The sequence below is a fragment of the Salmo salar genome, chromosome 18 (assembly GCF_965601325.2).
Source record: "Salmo salar chromosome 18, fSalSal1, whole genome shotgun sequence".
Taxonomy (NCBI): domain Eukaryota; kingdom Metazoa; phylum Chordata; class Actinopteri; order Salmoniformes; family Salmonidae; genus Salmo; species Salmo salar.
The window spans coordinates 85,622,332-85,635,217 of NC_138308.1; the positions used below are offsets into that span (position 1 = coordinate 85,622,332).

The following is a 12,886-nucleotide window of genomic DNA, read 5'->3' on the forward strand; positions in this document are numbered from 1 at the left end:
GTTAAGTAACCTTAATTTAACCTCACCTTTCATTGAAACTGCCTTAGGCGTCTTGGGATGGGGAGAGGTACTTGTATCTGTAATGGCAGTATATCCATGTGACCAAACTGAACATTTACAGTCCCAGTTAAAAGTTTGAATACACCTACTCATTCAAGTTTTTATTTTCATTTGTACTATTTTCTACATTGTGATTTGTTAACCCTATCAGTCCCAAGGCCGCAGCAAAAATCGGCTTTTCCTTTATCTGACTTTCATTTATCTTAATGTCCAACCCTTATATTTAGTCTCACGATTAAGTGTTTTACCATTTTCTTTTCAGGACAACCAGGGCTACAAGTAGAACACGAAACAATTTGACATAAACAGTTGCACTCATGAGTTGTATTGACAAATGTCAATAATAGAAAAAGGTCAGCCAAAGCAACAACCTGATCAAATGAATGTATATGAACGCTGTAAGTACAGAAATGGTTTGCTCACAAGGAAATGAATATCCAACTAGTCAGTGACAACTATGTAGAGTTTGGAGTTTGTGACAGAAACTATGTGAGCTTATTAGTGTTATAGACACTATGTCCTGGGATTTCCTATGATGTTCACTATAGAACAACCCCTTACCTTCTATCAACTCTTGTGTAGCTTGTGAGTGTCATAGAGCAAAACATGTTACATGTGCATGTTTGTGAGAGTATCAGCTTTTCAACCCCCCAAGCCTCTTTGGGACCTGCCCTTGTCTCTTAAACACTGCTCTAGCTCAGCCCCCGTTAATCACACAGACTAATGGGTGGTATTTACGGATGTGGAAGAAATAAACAAGGAGTTTAAAAGGGGTTAAGAAGTCCAAAATGCGGCAGTGATATGGTGGGACTCATTGGGTTAAGTTAATTTATGTATCGTAAAAACAATGGTTAGTACTGATTAGCACATTACCACTATGTGGGAGGTCCAAATTCATATTCGTATCTGAAAAAAATACAATACAATTACAACACAAATAATATGAGAAAAGTAATACATCTCACAATTCACTCTTATTATAGTACTGTTATTTTTTTTTTTAAACTGTATTTGAAACAGATTCATTTCTGGTTGACTGTTGCTTATCCAAGATGTTCTTAATTGAAGTGTCCTGTGACAAAATTATTATTTCCTATTGATATCAGCATGGTTAAGTAACCTTAATTTAACCTCACCTTTCATTGAAACTGCCTTAGGCGTCTTGGGATGGGGAGAGGTACTTGTATCTGTAATGGCAGTATATCCATGTGACCAAACTGAACATTTACAGTCCCAGTTAAAAGTTTGAATACACCTACTCATTCAAGTTTTTATTTTCATTTGTACTATTTTCTACATTGTGATTTGTTAACCCTATCAGTCCCAAGGCCGCAGCAAAAATCGGCTTTTCCTTTATCTGACTTTCATTTATCTTAATGTCCAACCCTTATATTTAGTCTCACGATTAAGTGTTTTACCATTTTCTTTTCAGGACAACCAGGGCTACAAGTAGAACACGAAACAATTTGACATAAACAGTTGCACTCATGAGTTGTATTGACAAATGTCAATAATAGAAAAAGGTCAGCCAAAGCAACAACCTGATCAAATGAATGTATATGAACGCTGTAAGTACAGAAATGGTTTGCTCACAAGGAAATGAATATCCAACTAGTCAGTGACAACTATGTAGAGTTTGGAGTTTGTGACAGAAACTATGTGAGCTTATTAGTGTTATAGACACTATGTCCTGGGATTTCCTATGATGTTCACTATAGAACAACCCCTTACCTTCTATCAACTCTTGTGTAGCTTGTGAGTGTCATAGAGCAAAACATGTTACATGTGCATGTTTGTGAGAGTATCAGCTTTTCAACCCCCCAAGCCTCTTTGGGACCTGCCCTTGTCTCTTAAACACTGCTCTAGCTCAGCCCCCGTTAATCACACAGACTAATGGGTGGTATTTACGGATGTGGAAGAAATAAACAAGGAGTTTAAAAGGGGTTAAGAAGTCCAAAATGCGGCAGTGATATGGTGGGACTCATTGGGTTAAGTTAATTTATGTATCGTAAAAACAATGGTTAGTACTGATTAGCACATTACCACTATGTGGGAGGTCCAAATTCATATTCGTATCTGAAAAAAATACAATACAATTACAACACAAATAATATGAGAAAAGTAATACATCTCACAATTCACTCTTATTATAGTACTGTTATTTTTTTTTTTTAAACTGTATTTGAAACAGATTCATTTCTGGTTGACTGTTGCTTATCCAAGATGTTCTTAATTGAAGTGTCCTGTGACAAAATTATTATTTCCTATTGATATCAGCATGGTTAAGTAACCTTCATTTAGCCTCACCTTTCATTGAAACTGCCTTAGGCGTCTTGGGATGGGGAGAGGTACTTGTATCTGTAATGGCAGTATATCCATGTGACCAAACTGAACATTTACAGTCCCAGTTAAAAGTTTGAATACACCTACTCATTCAAGTTTTTATTTTCATTTGTACTATTTTCTACATTGTGATTTGTTAACCCTATCAGTCCCAAGGCCGCAGCAAAAATCGGCTTTTCCTTTATCTGACTTTCATTTATCTTAATGTCCAACCCTTATATTTAGTCTCACGATTAAGTGTTTTACCATTTTCTTTTCAGGACAACCAGGGCTACAAGTAGAACACGAAACAATTTGACATAAACAGTTGCACTCATGAGTTGTATTGACAAATGTCAATAATAGAAAAAGGTCAGCCAAAGCAACAACGTGATCAAATGAATGTATATGAACGCTGTAAGTACAGAAATGGTTTGCTCACAAGGAAATGAATATCCAAATAGTCAGTGACAACTGTGTAGAGTTTAGAGTTTGTGACAGAAACTATGTGAGCTTATTACAGTGTTATTGACACTATGTCCTGGGATTTCCAATGATGTTCACTATTGAACAACCCCTTACCTTTTTACAGTCCTGAAGGAGTTCCTGCATATTCTGAGCACTTGTTGGCTACTTTTTCTTCACTCTGCGGTCCAACTCATCCTTAACCATCTCAATCGGTTTGAGGTCAGGTGATTGTGGAGGCCAGGTCATCTGATACAGCACTCCATCACTCCCCTTGGTCAAATAGTCCTTACACAGCCTGGAGGTGTGTTTTGGGTCATTGTCCAGATGAAAAACAAATGATAGTCCCAGAAAGTGAAAAACAGATGGGATGGCGAATCGCTGCAGAATGCTGTGGTAGCCATGCTGGTTAAGTGTTCCTTGAATTCTAAATGAATCACTGACAGTGTCACCAGCAAAGCACCTCCACACCATCACGCCTCCTCCTCCATGCGGAGATCATCCGTTCACCTACTCTCCATCTCACAAAGAAAGACATGCCGGTTGGAGCCAAAAATGAATGTCCATTGCTCGTGTTTCTTGGCCCAAGCAAGTCTCTTCTTCTTATCGGTATCCTTTAGTAGTGGTTTCATTGCAGCATTTCGACCACGAAGACCTGATTCACACAGTCTCCTCTGAACAGGTGACGTTTTGATGTGTCTGTTACTTGAACTCTGTGAGGCATTTATTTGGGCTGCGTGGCAGTTGTAGTTAACTGAGTTATCCTCTGCAGCAGAGGTAATGCTGGGTCTTCCTTTCCTGTGGCGGTCCTCATGAGAGACAGTTTTATCTTAGCGCCTGATGGTTTTTGCAACTGCACTTGAAGAAACTTTCAACGTCTTTGAAATTTTTCGGATTGACTGACCTTCATGTCACAACTCAACTGATTGGCTCAAACGCATTAAGGACAAACATTCTACAAATTAACTTTTAACAAGGCACACCTGTTGATTGAAATGCATTCCAGGTGACTATATCATGACGCTATTTGAGAGAATGCCAAGAGTGTGCAAAGCTGTTATCAAGGCAAAGGGTGGCTACTTTGAAGAATCTCAAAAATAAAATATATTTTGATTTATTTAACACTTTTTTGGTTACTACATGATTCCAAATGTGTTATTTATTGTGTTGATATCTTCACTATTATTCTACAATGTAGAAAATAGTAAACAAAGAAAAACCCTTGAATGAGTAGGTGTGTCCAAACTTTTGACTGGTACTGTATAACCAAACCACAAAAACATATTTTTTATTTGAAGGTAAACATATACAGTACATCTTCTTACATCACATTTTTGTTGAATAGTCAATTCTAAATAACTGCTGGGCATTCCAGTGTGCATTAATGACCTTTTACTGCATTGGGCTATATCAGGGTCACGCAGAGTGTTTCTTGGTAGTCTTAAACAAATCTAATTTGAATGAAAAGTATACACCTCATATAGATGGTTGTGGGCTTTTAATAAAGAAGACCTGTACCATGGCAGATATAGAGCTTAAATGTATTACATTTTGGGTTTGCATTCCAGTGTGACACTTTATATACATCACAGAAGACTGAAATATAACAAAACCCTTTGACATAGAAACACCAGATTTCTGTTTTTGTTATGAATGTTTATTCATTATGAAATTATAAAAAATATGAATAACATTCCTCCCATGAGGCCAGTAGAGCGTGATTTGGTCATTTGACTGCAGGAAAGGCTACAGAACAACGTAACATTTTAGCCATATATTCAAAATTGGTCACTCACCCTCTCCTCCAACGACATGAAATACTCCCAGCAGATTTTGACTTGCATCTGTTAAATGACAAAACATTTAAGTCTATTCTGCCAACAATTCCTTACTGTACATCATGGAATTTTGAGTAAAAGATAACCTAATTTTAAAACCTATTATAAAATATTTTTTTTAAAGATAAACTGGGAATTTGATATTATTTACTAATATTATAATTGTCTGCTTGTTTCATATCTACAAAGTAGTTAAAGAAATCTGCCAATTCCACTTTAAGCTGTGTGTCCTTCTTTTTGTCCTCCATCCACTTTCGTGGCATTTCTTCAACATCTTAGGGTATGACATCTTTGTCTATTTCTTTGCTATTCAAATCTTGGAACAAAAATGTCAAAAATCTAACGATACAGCTCTTTTAGCAACAGTTTTCAAATTTTGGCATATACATGTATTCACATTTGTACATACACTAATTGTAAACTGTTTATTACTGGCTTATTGAAAGTTATTATTAGTTACTATTCTGTTTTGTTTTTGCATTATTCTGAGAAAAAACCTGTATGAGCATATCTTCATTGATAACATTGCATTGATAACAGTAAGAGAGTAAGATCAAATAATGTATGGAGGGTTTAAAGGGGATTTCCACTACTTCATAACCTCATAGTCTAGAGAAGCTGGAGAAAATGAATATTATGATAAAAAGTAAAGTGGTGGAAATGCCTGATTTAAGTTATAATTCTATTGTTTTAAAAAGTAATAAAGTATCATTAATGACGCATTACCTCTACAGTACTTATACCATACCAAGAAAACCACTTCCAGGAAAATAATGATCCCAAATGTAACACATCCAGCAAACCACACAGTAGAATTCAAACCATACAGTGTACAGGTTGACACGGAAGTTGATTGCCTCTCAGTCTCTGTTCCATCTGCAACTGCAATGGTTAATCAGAATTAGGTCTTGAACTCAACATTTAAATATGTGTCCTCTTTATTAGAACATATATCATCCCTCAGCTGTTGATCAAAATAAGTGGTGATGGACCTGATATGTTGTTTTTTGTTGTAGCTTTATGGTTCAAATGGACAATGACAACCAACATATGGATATGTGGTACCAGGGTGAATGACTTAGTCTGCCCTCATAGCCCTTCCCAAGACGTTACTATTAGCTTATTACCTGGAGCAGTTGAACAGGCAAAAAAGATAAGAAACGTTACCAAACAGACTTGCTGGATCAAAGGTCCCATGATGCACCTGCCTGGGAACATAAAACCATGTCATCTCTGCATGCATCAATATTATTAAGATAATGTTATAAGATAATAAGCATGATTAGCATTCCTTTATTTTGCAAATACTCTTTCAACAAAATCTTGGTCAACAAGTTTACTTAGATATACTTTTGTGCCAGTAATTCAATGCTTAATTTGAGGATCCGCACCTCTCCGTTTTGGACTGTTTTGTTCCCGAAACCTATTTGGCCGGATCCGGTACATATCGTGGCATGAACAATTATTTTCACTGTTTGCAATATAAAAATTTGAATAAAAGCGATCGAATTTCATTCGAGTTGCCTCTTAGTTAATTTTTCCTTTCTCCACAAAAAAAATGTCATGTGAAAAAGTAGATTTTCAGCCCGGGCCTAATATTCTATGAGCTGATTTGGTTTGGGCCGGCCCGGGTTTATGGTTTGCGCAACATTGTAACCATATATGTTTAAGACCAACGCGTGACCGAGAAGCGCGCCAGTATCTGTCACATAACCATAATGAGATTCACTTTCTTTGACCTCTCTCCGTCTCTGCTCTGATAGACATGAGCCTGCAACTCTCATCTCTCCAGCATTGCACTTCATCATTTATTTCCGTATAGAATCAAAGCTGCGCGAAGGGTTCTGGGGGACCCCAAAGTTATATAATTACTGCTGGCTGTTCAGAAATAAAATAAATGATTCAGAATAGCCAACTACACCACGAGAAGGCCTATAATTTAGCCACAGAGGATCAATGGCTGTTTTAAAAAATAGCCTAGTTGTGGATTGTAGCCCAATAATAATGAATAGCCTACAGTCGGGAACGCGCGGCAAATCTGTCAGTGAAAAAACAGCAAGCAGACAAAACATTTCATATAAAATTGAGCGAAAACACAGGTTGAAATGCGACTACTCCAGCTGAAAAGAGAAGACTATGCTGTAGGCCACCAAAATATTGAATCAACTTCAAAATATTTTTTACAAAATAAAGAGAGGCTTTTGGTACGAGCTCATCGACAATAACCAGCGAGTGAGCTGCCCATCATTGGGTGAGTCATTGAAACTGGAAGTAATTTTTAGGACTATAATTTCCTCATATTGTAGCCTACAATGTTGTAGCCTACAATATGTGTCTCCAAACACCTATATATATTTGTTTACCTTTATTGAACCTAGGCGTGGGCTATTGATAGATTCAAGACAAGGTCGTTTTTTATTGATCTTAGATTGTCAGTTTGTCAGTGTCAAAGTATCCTGCCATTTTGATTATTTCTGCGGTATTAAAAAAGATTCTGACAGTCTCCAGTCATGTAAAATGACGAGGAATTGCATGAAATGCGTTTTTAAAAGGCCAACATTTTCCCCGACATTAGGTTACTAAAAATGTTCCAAGTGTGTGCAACTTCTGTAAGTTCCTCTACTCTACAGCACTATGCCATTACGAAAAAGCGACGATATGCATGAAATTATTTTTTATAACGTTTTTTTTATGCGTTCCGGTACCTCAGAACTCCCCACGTCACCCCCCTCTTCCGCTCACTTATTGTGGTTCATTATGAACCAGAGTAATATACAATTAAACCATCAAGACATTTGAAAGTATTATTACATGTACGTTACATATCCAATTATTTCGCAATAGATAAAGATAAGCTTTTAGAAATGAATTAATTCACTAGAACCTCTTACCTGATTGCAGATAACAGAGTACGGAGCTATAACTGAGTGTACGTTTCAGATATTAAATAAACGTTATATTCTCCCCAGAGCTTCCTATAACAATGAGTAGTGTTTAACCACACCTACTGTAGACTTTGAGGTTCAAAGGTTCAGAGGCTCCCTCTAGAGGTTTCTCCAGCAGTACATGTTAAAACAGGTCAGGCTATACACATGTAATTAAATGTTTAACGAATGGCCCTCTTCACATTTAACTAATCATTTAATTCAATAAAAATCGGAGATATTGAAAAGTTATACTGAAAAAGTGCATTAGTATAGCAAAAAAATATGCCTTCAAGCTTCCACTAAAGAGATACAACTTCCACTTGGATTTTCGCTGAACTATGCCACTTTTAACCTATATTAAAAAACTACAAAGAATATAGTCACACTCAATACTTATATTTTGTAAAAACATTTTTTTTTAAATACAGCAAATCTGAGTGGAACTGTCTTTTATTTGATTTATATTTACAAATTAAAGATGTGTAGCTTTAATGGACGACCATACATTATAATTTACATTTTCATCTTTGGATGAGGTTTCCCAAAATACATTTATGCAATGTTGAGAGTTTAAGTTACTCTTTACAAATTTCATTAGGGCCAAAGAAGGGATAGAGTATCTTAGTCCATGTTCCAGAGAAGGAGTGGATGTGGCACCTCTTCTCCACGTTGAAAAATGGTATCTGTCCTCCCTACTAGTCCACTAACACTCCCAGCTTCTCAGGTTTCAGTTCTATGGGAAGCTCATCAACAGTTTCCAGTTCTCCATGATGACAACATGCTCCAGTAGCTATTCTCTGGATACTTTAGTAGGTTAGATGAACCCAGTGGTGGAAAAAGTACCCAATGTTCATACTTGAGTAAAAGTAAACATACCTAAAAAGAAAATTACTCAAGTAAAAGTAAAAGTCACCTAGTAAAATACTACTTGAGTAAAAGTCTAAAAGCATTTGGTTTTAAATGTACTTAAGTATCAAAAGTAAAATTATAAATGTCTTATAATAAGCAAACCAGAAGACACAATTTCCTTGATTTCTTTATTTACGGATAGCCAGGGGCACAGTTCAACACTCAGACATAATTTACAAACAAATCATTTCTGTTTAGTGAGTCTGCCAGATCAGAGGCAGTAGGGACCACCAGAGATGATAAGTGTGTGAATTAGACCATTTTCCTGTCCTGCTAAACATTCAAAATGTAATGAGTGCCTTTGAGTGTCAGGGAAAATGTATGGAGTAAAAAGTACATTATTTTCTTTAGGAATGTAGTGGAGTAAAAGTTAAAGCTAGATAACTTAAAAAACGAATACTTAAAAGTATTTTTACTAATGTCACAGTATCCAACGAAGGTGGCGCCCCTCCTCGGTCGGGCGGCGCTCGGCGGTCGTCGTCGCCGGCCTATTAGCTGCCACCGATCGTTGTTTCTGTGTCTTTTGGTTTTGTCTGTTTTGTGTCTGTCATTAGTGGGGGGTTATTTAGTGTGTATTTTCAGTTGGGGTTCTCGTGCGGGATTGTTTATTGTCCACTCAGGACAGTTGCGAGTGTAAGCTGTTTTTTCGCTGTTATTATCCATTATATTGCCGGGCTGCACCCCGTGCGCTTTTTCCAGAGCGCTTATTTTGGGAATGTGTTTTTCCCCTGGCGGACTTCGCCACGCGCCCTGTGCCCTACGGCTATTGCGTTTGAAATTATTATTAAAACACTGTTGCTCCGGCCCTCTGTCTCCTGCTCCTGATTCCACATCTCCACTGGTCCTAGACAGCCGTGACAACTAAAGTACTTTACACCACTGGATGAATCTCTGTTCTCTGGATGGTTCAGCTGTAGAACTTTTTGAGGATCTGAGGACCCGTGCCAAATCTTTTCAGTCTCCTGAGGGAGAATAGGCTTTGCCATGCCCTCTTCCCGACTGTCTTGGTGTGTTTGGACCATGATAGTTGATGATCCCGTGTGACTCAGTTGGTAGAGCATGGTGTTTGCAACTCCAGGGTTGTGGGTTTGATTCCCACGGGGGACCAGTATGGAGAAAAAATGTATGAAATGTATGCATTCACTACTGTAAGTCGCTCTGGATAAGAGCGTCTGCAAAAATGACTGAAATGTAAAATAGTTTGTTGGTGATGTGGACACCTAGGAACTTGAACCTCTCAACCTGCTCCACTACAGTCCTGTCGATGAGAATGTGGGCGTGCATCGGTCCTCTTTTTCCTGTAGTCCACAATCATCTCCTGTGGCAAATGGCATAGTTGCATATAGCCAATCATAGCTACAGTAGGACTATGGCGCACTGGTCTGTGTAAACTCCGGTCCTGGACAAGATTGATGTTTTTCTTAGGTTTCCTTTACTGCAGTGTCTATTAACTGTCCAAACGCATGACGGTTTCCCACTCTATATTGCTATATAATTTTCAAAAATGCATTCCTCTACATCATTCCCAAACATTCGATGGATGTCTGAAAACATGTAAATGACCATGTTTACATGCTTGCTTCTCAGAAAATGCCCCCCCCCCCAAAAAAATCATATTCTTCTTGAGGGTGTATATGAACAGATTTTAATAAGATTTCATGTTAATAAAAACACCAGTCTCAACGTCAACAGTGAAGCGGCAACTTCGGGATGCTGTCCTCTTCGCTGTTGACGTTGAGACTGGTGTTTTGCGGGTACCATTTAATGAAGCTGCCAGTTGAGGACTTGTGAGGCATATGTTTCTCAAACTAGACACTCTAATGTACTTGTCCTCTTGGTCAGTTGTGCACCGGGCCTCTCACTCCTCTTTCTATTCTGGTTAGAGCCAGTTTGCACTGTTCTGTGAAGGAAGTAGTACACAGCGTCGTACAAGATCCTCAGTTTCTTGGCCATCTCTTGCATGGAATAGCCTTAATTTCTCAAAACAAGAATAGACTGACCAGTTTCAGAAGAAGGTTTTTGTTTCTGGACATTTTGAGCCTGTAATCAAACCCACAAATGCTGATGCTCCAGATACTCAACCAGTCTAAAGAAGGACAGTTTTATTGCTTCTTTAATTAGCACAACAGTTTTCAGCTGTGCTAACATAATTGCAAAATGGTTTTCTAATGATCAATTAGCCTTTTAAAATGATAAACTTGGATTAGCTAACACAACGTGACATTGGAACACAGGAGTGACGGTTGTTGATAATGGGCCTCTGTACGCCTAGATATTTCATAAATAATCTGCCGTTTCCAGCTACAATAGTCACCTTGCAAAGATAACAGCACAAAATGTAGATTTTGTGGTCAATTAAACATGTTGATGTGTCCTTGGGGTTAATATCTTGCTGAAAGAGCCACTTAAGTCCAACTTTCAGCCTTCTGGCAGAGGCAGCCATTATTTTGCCTAAAATGTCCTGGTACTGGGTAAAGTTCATGACCTTAACAAGGGCCCCTGGACCAGTAGATGCAAAATAGCCCCATAACATCAACGATCCACCACCATATTTTACAGTAGGTATGTGGTTATTTTCTGCTTATGCATCCTTATTTTGATGCCAAACCTACCACTAGTGGGCGTGGCCAAAGTGCTCTACTTTCATGTCATCCATCACATGTAAATACCTGAAACTTGCTAAACGACATTGGTACTTGGATTGGAACCGGTGCTATGGTCAAATGACATGAACATAGAGCTCTGAGTGGCAAGATTATTGTTCACATTGTTTCATTCAGCCTCAACAAATAAAAGTGATATGAAGGGATAGGAGGTACAGTATTGTCATTGGGTCTGATGATGTACATTACATATTTTCTTCACCAAGATGTAAGATATAGAAGATACTGTACATTCTGTATCTTCATTTACAAGTTACAGTAATGTCTTATTCCTTTATTTAAATGTTTTACATTTACATTATCCTGTACTTCTACCTTTGATTCATCTCTCATTTGATAAAAAAAAGAGGTTACACTACTGCAAACAAGCAGTAACTCATTGAACAAGTTGTAACTCTTTTTCTCTCTTTGGTTGAGAATGTCAGGTTACATATTAATTTACAGGTGATTTACGGTTTCACATTTCATTGGTTGTAGATTCAGTGCTGTACTGTACCTTATGGCACCGGATCATGTGGTAAACAATCACCACACTGGTTTGATGATTTCCAACTCCTATGACTCACAAGCCAGATCCACCTGTAAGTTAGGTTTACCCTTCAGATCTGAGTATGACCTGCTCATTGGAACTGACCCAAGACTCTATGATTTTAGTTGTCCTTGATGTCCTTTTTTCATATATATTTTTTTTCATTGTTGTTTGCTGTTTTCTTCTGTCTTTTCCTTTTTTCTCTTTAGTTCATTCTCTTGGTTGTTGGTGCATTGGGGGGTTCTTGGGGGTGGGGAATGGAATTCATTTTGAATTTTTCTTCCGGGGGGGGGGGGGGGGGGGACTGTGGGAGGGGTCTCGAATGGTTGAGGGACAGCTATTGGGGAACTGTTGGGGGATATCGGAGGGTTCGGGTTCACGTTTTTTGGCCTGGTGGTAGATCGGTCAACGTGCCATTGAGCAGGGCATTGACCCTGGCTGCTTCTGTGTGTCGCTCTGAATGGGAATCTGTTGGATGACTGGTATAATGTAGTTGTTGAGCGGCTTCACTGCAAGTATATTGAATGTTTTGAATATTCAATAAATTAAAAAAACCTAAAACAAAAACAGCACAGAACAAGTTAGTAATCTGAATATGTGCTTCATATTATCACATAGGCAGGAGGCCTATTTTATTTGAAGTTCTATACCGATATTGTGATATTTGTTCTACTGCTACATTGATGATGAGTATGTGTGCATATGGTGGGTGTTCTGCAGTGTCGTCTAAAAATGTTGCTGTACATTGATGTCTAGAAAATTAGGCTATAGGAAATTCGGACATATGTAAACCCCTAAACTATACTCAAGTATGTGGGCATACTGCAGTGACGTCTAAAATGCTTGAAATTAATTAGCGAGAGTGCTGTCCATTTCACCACCATAGATAGTAGGCTACTTGTCTGCTATGTTGTGTTTGCCACTTTTTTTCTCAATGTGTTCCGGCCCGGATAACCCCCCACCCTCTCGCGCTCACTATGTGTTCCGGGACCTCCCGATTTACACATTAAGCACCTGGTATTAGCCTACTCAGTGACACTCACAAAACACAACTTTGTAGAGTTTACACAAATATGAAAGTCTTAGCTCTTATTGCAGGACTTTGACTGTGGGAAATCATCTCACTATGAAGCCTATTATGCTTATTCAACATACATCTTGGACTGTACAGTC

General features: G+C 38.1%; 1 protein-coding gene across 8 annotated transcripts in view; it reads right to left on the minus strand.

Moving 5' to 3' along the window:
* The window catches only part of LOC106577961 (ret finger protein-like 4A), a 65,522-nt gene that overhangs the window by 3,541 nt on the left and 49,095 nt on the right, over nt 1–12,886 (minus strand). For 4 of the 8 annotated variants that reach the window (XM_045701467.2, XM_045701466.2, XM_045701465.2 and 1 more), the window contains exons 4-9: nt 4,644–4,691; nt 2,368–2,418; nt 2,104–2,136; nt 1,197–1,247; nt 934–966; nt 27–77 (exon numbers count right to left, since the gene is read on the minus strand). In XM_045701467.2, coding sequence (XP_045557423.1) covers nt 27–77; nt 934–966; nt 1,197–1,247; nt 2,104–2,136; nt 2,368–2,418; nt 4,644–4,691 — 267 coding nt within the window. Of the gene's footprint in view, nt 1–26; nt 78–933; nt 967–1,196; nt 1,248–2,103; nt 2,137–2,367; nt 2,419–4,643; nt 4,692–5,411; nt 5,568–5,812; nt 5,894–7,576; nt 7,707–12,886 lie in introns of those variants that run through there. The other 4 variants (XM_045701470.1, XM_045701464.1, XM_045701477.1 and 1 more) reach the window with 2 other exon arrangements.